The sequence below is a fragment of the Esox lucius genome, chromosome 7 (genome assembly GCF_011004845.1).
Source record: "Esox lucius isolate fEsoLuc1 chromosome 7, fEsoLuc1.pri, whole genome shotgun sequence".
In the NCBI taxonomy this organism is placed as follows: domain Eukaryota; kingdom Metazoa; phylum Chordata; class Actinopteri; order Esociformes; family Esocidae; genus Esox; species Esox lucius.
The window spans coordinates 38,792,508-38,806,588 of record NC_047575.1 but is presented as its reverse complement, the minus strand read 5'-3'; the positions used below and the strand labels follow the sequence as shown (position 1 = coordinate 38,806,588).

Here is a 14,081-nt window from a genome sequence, read left to right as displayed (position 1 = left end):
ACACTTCAACTGTGAGAGACAGAATCCAAAAAAAAAAATCAGAAAATCACATTGTATGATTTTAAATAATTAATTTGCATTTTATTGCATGACAAAAGTATTTGATACATCAGAAAAGCAGAACTTAATATTTGGTACAGAAACCTTTGTTTGCAATTACTCCCCTGATTCCCCGGATCATTGCAAGCGTCTGTGGATCATTTCTAGCACTTCAGACACCGTGACCCTTTTTGTAGGATTTTGCCCATGTGAATATTTGGTGAGACACTGATTAAGACTTAAGTTGATGCTAAATAACGCATGTTAGAAAGAAGTCCTAGACAGTAATTATTTTTAGATCGGGTGAACATATGGTGAAGAAACTAAACTTGCTCTTAGTAACATGTGTGCTGTCCTCCACTAGTAAAAAATACCACAGAAGGAAAAATACGTATATAGCATAGGCTACTATTTCTACACTGCGTGCACAATTATTAGGCAAATCGTATTTCTCAAGATTTACTTTATTGTTGAACAATCCCAATGCTTTATGTTAAGGATGCATTGATACTGATACCAGGGCCATACTGGGCTAGCCCTGGTACCGATACTGATACCAGGGCTATACTGGGCTAGCCCTGGTACCGATACTGATACCAGGGCTATACTGGGCTAGCCCTGGTACCGATACTGATACCAGGGCTATACTGGGATTTGTAATTGAACTCGTACTCAGAAAAATGACAATACCATGAACCGATACCACGTCATGGAAATATTAAGTGTGTCGCCTCTGGCTGCATAAGTATAGAATATAGAAGTCAGATTGGTAGAGCGGGAAGACGGAGATGTCAGCAATGACACAAGTAGAGTACAAGCTCTGCTCTGCTAAACTGTACTCCGGTCAACCTAGCCGACTCTTGAAAATTGTGTGCGCGTTGTGATGGCAATTTCTAAAATCCAAATAGTTCTATGAAAATGGTAGGTAAGACAGGAGAAATCAATTGCGCAATAAACGGTTTTAATCTTGCTTGCAAGGAGAAAGTATACAGGTTACAAAGTAACGGTGGATAGTTTCTAAATAAAAACATCATTTCGACAGTATTTATTACATAGGAAAAAGGGGTGTGGTAAGATGCTGCCATCTGTTTCATGTCAGTCAAACACCTTTCCCTTTGTTCTATCACACACGTCAAATGCTATCTTCCCCCACCTTATCCTTCCTGCCATAATGTTTACTGTAGTGTTTACCCAAAGGGGCCAACTGACCTTATTGCCCCCTGTTGTATCTTCTCCTATCTTGACCTAAAACCCACTGATCTCCATCTGGACAGACAATAGATGCCCCCTATGCAAATACCAGGTCCCACACATTCCTGTACCTATCTTAACAGTGGGACTCAATCCTTTACTCAGAGAGAATACATTGTATATAGAAATTTCCACAACAGCGTCTATACTATAGCATTTGTGAAAGCGCTCTGAAAAGCAGTCTGTGTCACGAGGCATATGCTTGTCTTGCTCTGTCGGTTTGATTTTTATTATTTTAAGATGCATTAAAGCAATAAACATTTCTGAAGATACGATGTAGTATGACCTTGTTTTAGCTTTTATACATCTGATACAGCCTATATTCCCATAATCATTATTGGTTAACGATTCTACTGGATTTGTGTTAAGGTAGGTCCTCTATATGTGTCCACCACAAAGATACATTTTACTGTAGCATTTTGGAGAAAATGAAAGATATATTTCTTCTCTCTGGAGACATTGCTGCTGTCACACTTATAGCCACATTATAGCCTCAATTCCCATAATTAGTAAAATATTCTTCTTGATTTGAGTTAAGGTACATATAGAGCAAATTCACTGTAGCATTTTGGAGATATTGAAAGGTATATTGCATCTTTATGTAGATGTTGCTGCTGTCACACTTAATGCCACATTACATAATTAGTTAACCATTCCACTTGATTTGACTTAAGGTACGTCTCCTCTGTGTGTACACCACATGTCATTTTACTGGAGCATTTTTACTGTAGCATTTAGGAGAAATTCACATTTAAAAGTATTGTGCATCTCTATGGAGATGTTGGTGCTGTCTCACTTAAAGACACATTATTGCCTCAATTTCCATATTAAGTACATAATTCCACTTGATTTGAGTTAAGGTACCCTATATGTGTCCACAACAAAGAGACATTTTACTGTAGCATTTTGGAGAAAATGAAAGGTATATTTCTTCTCTCTGGAGACATTGCTGCTGTCACACTTATAGCCACATTATAGCCTCAATTCCCATAATTAGTAAAATATTCTACTTGATTTGAGTTAAGGTACATCCCCTCTATGTGTTGACCACATAATGAGCAATTTCACTGAAGCATTTTGGAATGATTCCCATTGATAGGTTAAATGCATCTCAATGGCAACTTGAATGCTGCCACACCTAAAGCTACATTACAGGCTCAAATCCCACAATTAGTTAATGATTCTACTTTATGTGACTTAATTTATGTCCCCTCAATGTGTAAACTAGATATAAAGAAATTTACAGGAGCATTTGGGAGAAATTCACATTGAAAGACATGATTAATCTCTATGGAAACTGTTGCAACACTTAAAGCTACATTACAGGCTCAATTCACATAATTAGTAAAATACTCTACTGGATTTGAGTTAAGGTATGTCCCCTCAATGTGTACACCACATTTTACTGTAGCATTTTGGATACATTTACACTGTAGGTGATAAGATGTCTCTATGGAGACAACAATGCTGCTATATTTAAAGCTAGAGTAAACGCTCAATTCCCATAATTAGTTAACGATTTTACTTGTTTTGACTTAAGGTAGGTCCCCTCAATGTGTACACCGCCACATATAGAGCAATTTTCCTGTAGCATTTTGTGAGACATTCACATTTAGTACATCTATATGCCAACTTGAATGCTGCTACAGTATATTTAAAGCTACACTATATGCTCAGGGGCAACTGGTAATTAGGGGCAGGTGGTTTATATTCTTCATATCAGAAATGTATTCGGGTCCTAAACCATTCAGAGATTTATAAACTAAAAGCACCACTTTGAAATCTATTCTGTAACTGACTGGAAGCCAATGCAAAGATTTAAGGACCGGAGTGATGTGCTCTGTTCTCTTGGTCCTGGTTAACATTCTAGCAGCAGCATTCTGAATGAGCTGCAGTTGTTTTACAGTATTTTTCAGGAGTCCAGTTAAGAGGCCATTACAGTAGTCAACCCTACTAGAGACAAAAGCATGGATGAGCTTCTCTTGGTCTTTTTGGGACACCAAGCCTTTGATTCTGGCTATATTTTTTGGATGATAGAATGCTGTTTTGGTGACCGCTTTGATATGACTGTTAAATGTGAGGTCTGGGTCTATCAGAACACCAAGATTACGCACTACGTCCATGGTTTTTAGGGCCAGAGAATCCAGCTCTTTACTAATACTTTTATTTTAGTTGACAAACACAATAATCTCATTTTTATCTTGGTTTAATTGTAGACAGTTTTGGTTCATCCAGGTATTTATGTGCTCTATACAGTGGTACAGAGCGTCTATTGATCTGTTGTCATACGGTTCGAGAGCCATATATTTTTGAGTATCATCGGCATAGCTATGGTAGTTAATGTTTTTGTTTTCTGTAGAATTTGGCCCAGAGGTAGCATATAGAGATTGAACAGAAGCGGTTCGAGAACTGATCCCTGTGGAACTCTGCATGTCATAGCCACCCTTTCTTATTCATAATTGCCAATGGTGACAAAGAAACTCCAGACCATCTAAATAAGATCTGAACCAATAAAGGACTGTCCCTGAGAGTCCTACCCAATTTTTCATTCTATCTATAAGTGTTCTATGATCTACAGTGTCAAATGCTGAACTGAGATCTAATAGAACCAGAATTGTTATTTTATCAGAATCAGTATTCAGCCGTATATAATTTAAAACTTTAATCAGGGCCATTTCAGTACTTTGGTGAGTTCGGAAACCTGACTGAAATTTGTCTAAGAGACCGCTTGAGGTCAAAAAATTGCTGAGTTGATTGAAGACAACCTTCTCAATGATCTTGGCTATAAAAGGGAGATTTGATACAGGTCTATAGTTGTTCATAGATACATCCAGTGTTCTCTTTTTTTAATAGGGGCTTAATGGCAGCTGTTTTTAGAGACGTTGGGAAAATGCCTGATTGCAGAGAGCAATTAATTATTTTCTCCAGGTCCATTGTTATAGAGTATTTTTATTTTTTTAAAAGGTCTGATGGCAGTGTGTCCAGACAGCAAGTGGAAACTTTAAGATGTTGAACTGTTTCTTCAATAGATTTTTTATCAATTGTATTAAATTGCGACATAATAACCAAGTTATGTCTTGGTGGTTGTGGTGACGGTACAGAGTCCTGGTTAGACTATGTAGTTCTGATAGTCCGTCTAATACTTATAATTGTTTCAGTAAAGAAATTCATTACATTTCACTGTGGACATGAGTTCTGATAGTATCTGCTTTATTGGGTTTGTAAGCTTGTCAACCATGAAAAGTAGAGTGCGGGTATTGTTGATATTTTTGTTGATAATTCCCGATAAATGTTGCTGTCCAGCCCTGTGTAACTCATTGTTGAAGCTACCAAGGCTTTGTTTATAGATGTCATAGTGAATTTGAAGTTTAGTTTTCCTCCACTTATGTTCCGCTTTCCTAGATTCCTACATCAATGTAGATCACATGAATTTGATGCCATGTGGGTCTGACAGACAGTAGCCCCACTACAGCGTATTTTTTGATTTCAGACCTGATTGGCTGTCTGTCTGTCTGGCGCCAACATTAGTCGGCAAGAAGAGCGAGGAGGGTAGATTGTCTTAGCTATCTTTTTAGCTTCACAAACGCCAGACAACTTGAGAAAATGAATAAAGTGGATTTCATACTCAAGCACCTGTTTGAAACCCTTAATTTGGAGTAGAAACTTGAAGTAAAGTGACATGGTGCCTTTCAGCCATGGGATATTGTCATCACTCAAACTGCTGTATAATATAAAACTGGACTTGGCCTCTCTAATAGGTTCAAGGATGTGCCGGTACCACTGAAGCTGGGAGAAAAGCTGATCTCTCAGACTTGTGATTGTGCGGCTGTAATGAGTGGAAACGTCAGAGGGGTATAGACGCTAATGAAAGAGACATACCCACATGCCCAGTTTGTTCACTGCTCTGCTCACCAGCTGAACCTGACCTTGCAGCAACTTTCTTCAGCAAGGATGAGCATCCTGAAGGTGTTTTTTGCAGATTTAACTGCTTTTGACACCTTTTAACCTGTTGCTCCAAAACATGTTGCGGCACTTGCTGAGGCAACACAGAGACACATTCCAAGGACACCCAGTGTACGATGGAATTTTTTTTTGTCAATGCAGTTTGGGAAATCGCGCTGCTACTGTGTATGGAGGACATACGCACCCAACCAGGATGGGATGAAACCACCATAAGTGAGGCATACGGCCTGTCAAAAAAACTCTGAGGCCGAGCCTTTCTGCAGCTGCTGGAATTTATTTTCTTCCTTATGCCAGAAGTTGATGTTTTATACAAAACTCGATGGATCTGGGATTAGCAGTGCACTCACCCGTTTCAAGGAGAATGTCCAGAATATGTGGAAGCAAACTGATGAATGGGCTGCCACCGTTCACGATGGAACAGACGAGACAGGCTGACGAATAACCAACACAGCGCCGTTGATGAAGGAGGCATGTGACATACTCATCTCCCAGGTGTAGCAGAGGTTTTCACAAAGTGACCACCTGATCGCTGCCCAGCTGGTTGACAGCTCGCTCTTCCAACAATTTGTTCTGTCATTCCCTACATTTGAGCTTGACTGTGCAGTGAAACTATGGCCTCTAGGAAAACGAGGAGAAGTTGAAGTCTGAGCTGACCACTCTGTACCGCCACACTGAGCTTCACACTGGTAAGACGGCCCTGTCTCTGTTAAGATCCATCCATGAGAACAACCTAGAGGAGGCTTTTGCTGAGACCATCACTCTGCTGAAAAATATCATAACACCTATGACGACATCTGAGTCTGAGAGGAACTTTTCCAACTTGAAGAGGGTAAAAACTTTCACTCGCAATACCATGGGACAGCCGCGACTCATTGCATTGGCCATGTTGTCCATCGAAAGCCAGCTGATTCAGCAGCTACATGACTTCATTCCCAATGTAATCAAAAAGTTTTCCCAGAGGAAGAACCGCCGTGCAACCTTTCTTTTCAAGTGAAGCACTCAAGTGAAGCCCTCAGCCTTAGTGAGTGAAAGCATATTTTATCATCCTGCCTTTGTGGTGCTGGTCCATGCATTGGTCATATTGTTGTGCTGGATCGATTGATATAGATGGTGATGAGTGTCAGTGTGTCCATGCTTGGCTATTAAGGTTGTTGTCATAGAATGGATCTGTATCCCTAAAAAGTTGTCTTTGCGCTTCGTTGTGGCCTTCAGTGGTGTTGAGCTCATTGCTGTTCGCCTATGGCCCTGTAGGCACATTGGTTCTGAGCTTGGTTGCATTTCTAATTTAGGTTTGTAAATGTGACAGTGGTAATTTTACATGTGTGTGAGAAAGAAGGAGAGCAATTACACAAGAAGGTATCTCTCTCACTCTCTCTCCAGTATGTGTACTACCACACCTGGTAGAAGCAAGCCGCTCTGTCGTTAAAAGTGTTTTGTGGAGCCACGCTGTTTGTTGATGTGTTAAATAAACACATCAGTAGCAAGAGGGAGTTTTGTAGCTTTACTGGTATGTATCCTATATTTTTAAATAGTTTGAGCCCCACCAATGTTTTACATATAAAAACGCCACTGTCCATATAATGTTTTATCTTGAAGGCAGCCCCATGTTACAACTGTCTAACAAATGATTGCCTAATGAAAAAAAAAAATCCTGTCAGTTGTTCAGTGCAACTCTTCTTGGCTGTTTTGTTCGGTGCATTGGAGAAATAAACCTTGAATACAGTGCATATAAAAAGTCTACACACCCCTGTTAAACTGCTAGGTTTATGTGATGTAAAAGAAGACCTAGGACACGCTGGAGGGACTAGGACACGCTAGGGGAAGACCTAGGACACGCTGGAGGGACTATGTCTCCCGGCTGGCCTGGGAACACCTCGGTGTCCCCCGGAAGAGCTGGAGGAAGTGTCTGGGGAGAGGGAAGTCTGGGCATCTCTGCTTAGACTGCTGCCCCCGCGACCCGGCCCCGGATAAGTGGAAGATGATGGATGATGGATGGAATTCAATTGACAAACCAGTTGAAATTTTCTAGGGGGAAAAATCACATTTAAATGTTGGCTAGTATTATGGTAGATACACTGTGTTTTTACCAATTAGACTGGTGCTTCATCAGTCACTGAACTTGTTATGCGTGTCCATCTTTGCGGGCATGATGATCACAAAACAACTGAGGCGCTTCTATAACATAAAAAATCAATCATGCACCGTGTCATAATGATTTCGTGCACCTAATCTTTTTCAATTGAAGTAATCCAAAAGTAATCCAAATTTTTTTCAAAAGTATCTGGAATCCGATTACATTATTTTAGTTGGCAACGTAACGGATTATAGTTACTGTTTCTTTGTAATCCGTTACTCCCCAACTCTGGCTGAGTGTCACCTTCAGAGACAATGAGGTGTGGTGGTGTGAACTTAACCACACAAACAAATTACCCAGATAACTAGCTCTGTGTTTTGTCTTTATTATGTACATCTTAACAACATACCTTAAAATACATTTGATCTGAACAAAAATACCACAGTGATATAAAATGTATTCCATCCAAGGTCTTGGCAAAATCAGTGTCATTTATTCTGTTTCTCAGATTGGTGTTAGGTTTACTATCTCAGTTTACATATGTTATTTTATTCCAAGCAGTCAGTCATGCATGGAGAGAAAGACACCTACAGGTTCAAACACAAGATAGACTGGTTACATTTTATCTGGATGAAAAACTATCAGGGGCCGATTAAAAGAGAGACAAACAGAGAAAAAGAGCAAAGAGAGATGAGACTGGTGAGAATTATGTCAGTTAAGATATGTTTTGATTTGTTCACACCAACAGTGCTGAAATTAAAACAAGGATGTCAGTTAAGATACGTTTTGATTTGTTCACACCAACAGTGCTGAAATTAAAACAAGGATGTCAGTTAAGATATGTTTTGATTTGTTCACACCAACAGTGCTGAAATTAAAACAAGGATGTCAGTTAAGATACGTTTTGATTTGTTCACACCAACAGAGCTGAAATTAAAACAAGGATGTCCATCTGTTAGGGTGGTTAAGAAAATGTGCCAAAGTAGCAAAAGGTTACATTTGTGTGTTGTTATTCAATGTTCCCCATTTCATAGTACTTCCACTATGGAAGAGAACTACTCCAGAGAAACATACCTGATTCTGCTAAACAAGGTCTGGTAGAGCTGTGGATGATCACGTTCTGATAGGATAGACCAGAACCATACAGGAGGGTTTTATCTCTCCAGGAAGAGGGTTGGCCACCCTGAGTCTGAATATAACTTAGTTGAGGATTTGCTTCTCATTTACAACCTTTCCAGACACTGAATGATAGCCCAGATAAATACAATGTTCTGGCTGTAGATACAGATTATTTCCATTTTAAACTTAGATTCCAGAAAATCCATAACTCCAGTAACTCCAGCACTGTAAATATGAACACTTTCAGACCCCACATAGCAAAAATGCTTCTATAACAGTGTCAATATGATATTCATATATCATTAAAATGTGTTATAATAGCAATATATTTACATACACTGGAATATTACTCATTTATTACATTATTTGATAATATAATAATATTTCTCTAACCACACACAAGAAAACATTTTGGCTAAATAATCAGGAAGTGTATGCTTCCCCACTAGAGGGAGACATAGAGTAGAGTTTCAGTGCTACAGTCAGAGACAGTACACTACTGGACTCTGCCCATGTTCTGCCTATTCCCCTCTTATAAGTTGACCAAACTGACCCCGCCTGAATACCAATTGATGGGGTCATGTCTCTGAGTGGGTTGTCTAGGATTTTATACTGTCTCTGACTGTAGTTTCACAAGGGTGGCATCCCAATAATCTCCTGGTTCCAAGGCTGTGTTACATGAATCTGGAAGGACATTACTGTGAAATGGAAACTCCCTTTAATCCTTGCCTTCAGCAATCCAACAGTTTTACATTTCAGTAGTGGCCAAGAGCACACTTCAGGAGGTATTACTGGAGCACAACCAACGTCTATGACTTTTACTGTGTAGAGGAGAAAAACTAGAAAAATATATCTTAAAGATAAAATCACGTAGAAAAGTAAAATTCTGCAGAAGGAAAGACATTTTACATTTTTAACAAAGAGAACACAACAACACATATATACATTTGTGCAAATTAAGTTCAATTACACATTTTGTATCTTTTCAAGTGGTGTGTCTTTCTGGCCACCTGAAATGCTAAGATAATGTAGAGAACATACTGTTTGTTATCAAGAAACAATGAATTGATCGGAAGCCTTTTGCTGTGCACATACAGGAACATAGAGTATTCAGACATACAAAATAAACAGTATGGATACTTTTATATGGGCATTGTTATTTCAAAGCGGACTGTACACACAAAATCGCAGATCCAGCACATCTCTTTGATGTATAGTGGAGAAGACGAGTACAACTCAGGGAAAGATGATTGTTTCAACGCTGGTCTACGACACACGCACACTACTGACGAAAAACCACTGGTTTATTCTTACTGGTCTGATCTGTCAATGAGTAGTAGACATGTAAATGAATAAGGATGGGCAGTAGTGGAGCTATAATGTAGAAGATGGGCTTCACAGTTGTTAGATGACTTAGGTCTTTCGGGAGATTTACTAATGGGAACAGAACAGGCTGGTGGGATTTAGATTTGTTCAGAGGGAACTGAATTAACAGGCCAAAAAGCAAGCATGCACTGAAAAAATATTTGAAGGATATATATTTAAACATTTTAAATGAACTTATCGTAGAGTACTCATCTGATTTATCTTCGTTTATGTGATTTCGACTCCATTCACCCAATGATTAATTCACTAAAAGGTTGTGGAAAGTGCTGTGGAGATCCAGTAACAAGCCTCTCTGTACTTGTCCCTGATCCTGTCTGAGGATTTGACAGAACATAAGAATGTCAGACTCAACCTGGGACCTCAAAGCAGCTCCACTGCCTTGGTTTCTGTCTTTCCGCTCCAAATAGGGACAGGTTTAGATGTGTGGTACCAGGAAGTGGCCCGGGCCTTGTAGGGTCAGAATTGAATGGCCTCTGATATTAAAGGGTCAGAATACTCCCATTATAAAAGGTAGAGAGGTAGAATCCGGGAGGGGAGAGTCCCGCCTGGCCTCCACTACAGAGTGGTAGACAAAGTCCTTTAAACAGAGGTTCAGTTGGACCTCCCATCCATCCCCTCAGCCCTCCCGCACATCCCCTCGGCCCTCCCGTCCATCCCCCCGCCCATCCTCTCGGCCCTCCCGTCCATCCCCCCGCCCATCCCCTCGGCCCTCCCGCCCATCCCCTCGGCCCTCCCGTCCATCCCCTCTGTCCTCGCTCCTCGTCACTGTAGGTAGCGATAGATCTTGAAGCAGTGGTTTCCGGAGTCGGCTACGGCCACGTGTCCGTCTGAGGTGAGGGCCAGACCCTGAGGACCGTAAAGGGGGTCGGCTGACGTGTTGATGTAGGACAGGAAGGAGCCGGCGCTGTCAAACACCTGGCGAGAGGAACAAGGGTTCATTTCTGTTTATTCGACCGCAATACACTCAGGTAATCTAGACCCCAGGTGAGGTTGTGGCTGTATCAGGTGTTGTGGGTGGGGCCTGACCTCTATGTAGGTGTTATTTGAGCTATATATGGGTGTGGCCTGACCTATATGTGTGCATGGACTGAGCTATATGTGGGTGTGTCTTGTCCTCTGAGTTGCCTCACCTGTATAATATTGTGGGAGGGTCCTCACCTGTATGCGACTGTTGCCCCAGTCGGCAACAATGATGTTCCCATTGGTATCCACAGCAACCCCAGTTGGGGCGTTGAACTGCCCGTTTCCCTCGCCATGGGAACCAAACTTAAACAGGAACTCACCATCGGCACTGTACACCTGGGGACAGGAAATAGACACGTATCTCTGTGATGGGTGTTACTTTAAATACCATAGAGATGTCGTCCAGGAGAAGCAACAGCAAATAAATCTGGAAGATACAAATAAGACTGGCAATGAAAACCTAATGGCAAAATATGTCCAAAACAGACTGGGTTTTACAACAACAACCAATGTACAAGCTACAACACTACTTTTACCATAGCCGATTAGTGAAATGTAGGGATAGATATTTTCTCTCTTACAAAAGCACAACATTGTGTTATCTTTGTACCATCCCTGTTGATTGGTAACAGCATTTGATTTGACTTACTTTTACAGAGTGATTGTGGAAGTCAGTGACAACAATTTCATTTTTGTTGTTTACCGCAACAAAGTGTGGACCTGGGGGAGAGAGGGACAGAGAAAGATAGAGATGAGAGAATGTTGTTTCATGGTTGGCCACAGGGTGGGGCTAATTAAAACAATTCCCAATTTATTACCGTTTTGATTAAAGACATTAGATCCAGAGGTAGATAAGCAGAGATGGGGACAAGTCACACATGGTCAAGTCCAAGCAAGTCTCAAGTCTTAACCATCAAGTCTCGAGTCAAGTCTCAAGTCACAGTTCAGATAAATCAAGCAAGTCAAGTCAAGTCAAGGGTTCACCCTAAGCAAGTCAAGTCGAGTCCTTATAAGTTTCAAGTCAAGTCACAGTAATAAAGAGATGAACACACACACACACAATGTCCTCTGTTTCTGACGTGCGCTTGGTGCGAAGCTCGATTTCAAAATCAAATATGTTTCTCCTCCGCGGTACAATTTTTTGGGGGGACGAAGCGGAGGGATCTTGAATCAGCCTGAAGGGGTTGTATTCGCTATAACAACCGCCTCGCTATACCTTATCCTGCATATTACATGGCTACCTACCAAATAAATCTATAATTTGACACTAAATATTGATTTCAAAAGGAATTTATTGATTTAAAAACGATTGTATTGCTTCCTCTAAAGAAAATAGTCCGTTCCGTCTCTGATTAGAATCCTGCTGCGTCCATAGCAACGCGCTGTTTTTCATGGCAACGGTCTGTTATCAAGAAATAACACGCATTCTGCAGTGGAATTCAGCCAATCCATGTAATAAGGGCTAATAATAACAACCTTATAAACTAATTATTGTGACTGAAAAACTTCCTAATATGTAATTACTCTGTAATTATTCTTGTCTGTATGAGTAAAAAAAAAACTCTTCGAAATGTTTAGGTGCTAATCACATCGGCGCCTCCATGTTAGCCTTTCATGCAGTAAAGTTAACTGTTATGGTGTGAGCACAATGCTTTTTAGTTTCCACACGCAGTCCACAAACACTTGAAAATGCCCACATTTAATACAGACATTATAGCCTACGTGTAATAATATACATGCCCGCTCATTTTAAGATGCCCATCAACATTAAAATTCAGGCTAGGCCACTGTTATAGTCAAATTCCCTTACATCTATTTACCAGACGTATTCAGTAATGATAATGGTCACATTTCTAACAAGAAAAAAAAGAAACATAACATGCAACCAAGGCCAAATGATGACAAACAAAAGATTAATTCATTACATTAGTAAATTAATCGTTATAGATCTTAGTGAAACTGAATATAAAGAGATTATTTTCTTACCTTTCCTTGTGGTTCTTAAAATGACGAATGAAATTTGACGTTGTTGCATATTTTGCATCTGGCAAATCTTTTTTTATTCACACGGTCCAGTTCAAAGTCCTTGTATCCAAACGATACTATTTGTGGAGCTCGACTAACGTTACTGTCTGCCATGTAGTGGTGCTGATGTCACAACATATAAAATAATTGTATTGCTGTTTGTTTATTATAAGTTCAAGTCATTGTCGAGTCTTCCACTTCAAGTCAAGTCAAGTCTCAAGTAACTTGTTCTCAAATCAAAGTCAAGTCAAGTCATTTTCATACTTTAATCAAGCAAGTCACAAGTCCTGAAAATTGTGACTCGAGTCAGACTCGAGTCAAGTCATGTGACTCGAGTCCCCCACCTCTGTAGATAAGGATATAATGATCAAGAAGGACATTACCTGTTTTAATATGAACATTAATATGGGCCTCATTACTCAGTTCTGATCTTATCAGATGCATTGTTATTTACAAGAAAACATGTTAAGAATGTTTCCCAAAACAGCACATATGAAGGAACGATCAATAAGTGCATTGTTAGACCAGTGCTTTTCTGGGATAACAGTTCCCCATTCAAACTGTTACGTCCGAATTATAATCATTCAACAGTGATGATGACAGATCAGTTGCTATGGAGATATTACAGTATGAGGCCACAGAAACCTTACTGAGGAATGTGATGTCGAGGAAGGTAGACTGGGAGCATCACAACACACTGTCGCAAAATATAACATTGATTGAGCATGGTATAAACAACATTTGGCTCAAAGCCACTGCCCCCTAGTGGCCACAGTATGGGAACAACACACACAATTTGATCCCCAACACTGCGGGTGGACTGTTTGAATACAAAAGATCATCATGCTCAGGGTCACCTGGGAAGATTTCAGATACACGGGGCACACGCAACACCTGGGCAGGAAATGCAGGTTAGACAGAGAGGTGCACTCTGGGTAAGGAGGCGGTGCCACACTCAATACTTACTGAACAGTGGGACAGATCTATTTAAGTTTGCACCACCTTTTTCTAAAACACAAAGGAAGAAGAAAAAAATAAGGAAAAAAATGTGTCAGAGTTCAAAGAAAACCACCTAGAAAACCATGGGTTCGAGTTGTACAGCATGAAGGGAATGGATACCATGGCAACGCAGCTCTCTAGAATTCTGTATCAGATGGTGAAACATGGGTTGCATCGTTTTCAGGACCTTAGAAATAGTTTGTGTAGAACAGTATGCACAAATATTCCCATAGTAGGATTGCTGGTCTGGGACATTCTGAGT

General features: G+C 40.3%; 1 protein-coding gene across 7 annotated transcripts in view; it reads right to left on the bottom strand.

Annotated features, from left to right (window-relative positions):
• Positions 1 to 10,551: 10,551 nt before the first annotated feature.
• trim3b (tripartite motif containing 3b) overlaps positions 10,552 to 14,081 on the bottom strand; it is a 45,716-nt gene continuing 42,186 nt past the window's right edge. For 6 of the 7 annotated variants that reach the window (XM_010870987.4, XM_020048562.3, XM_010870989.5 and 3 more), the window contains 4 exons: positions 13,787 to 13,828; positions 11,445 to 11,515; positions 10,991 to 11,131; positions 10,552 to 10,747 (listed from right to left, as the gene is read on the bottom strand). In XM_010870987.4, the coding sequence (XP_010869289.1) occupies positions 10,595 to 10,747; positions 10,991 to 11,131; positions 11,445 to 11,515; positions 13,787 to 13,828 (407 nt within the window). In that variant the 3' untranslated portion in view covers positions 10,552 to 10,594. The remainder of the gene's footprint in view (positions 10,748 to 10,990; positions 11,132 to 11,444; positions 11,516 to 13,786; positions 13,829 to 14,081) is intronic. The other variant, XM_010870988.5, reaches the window with a different exon arrangement.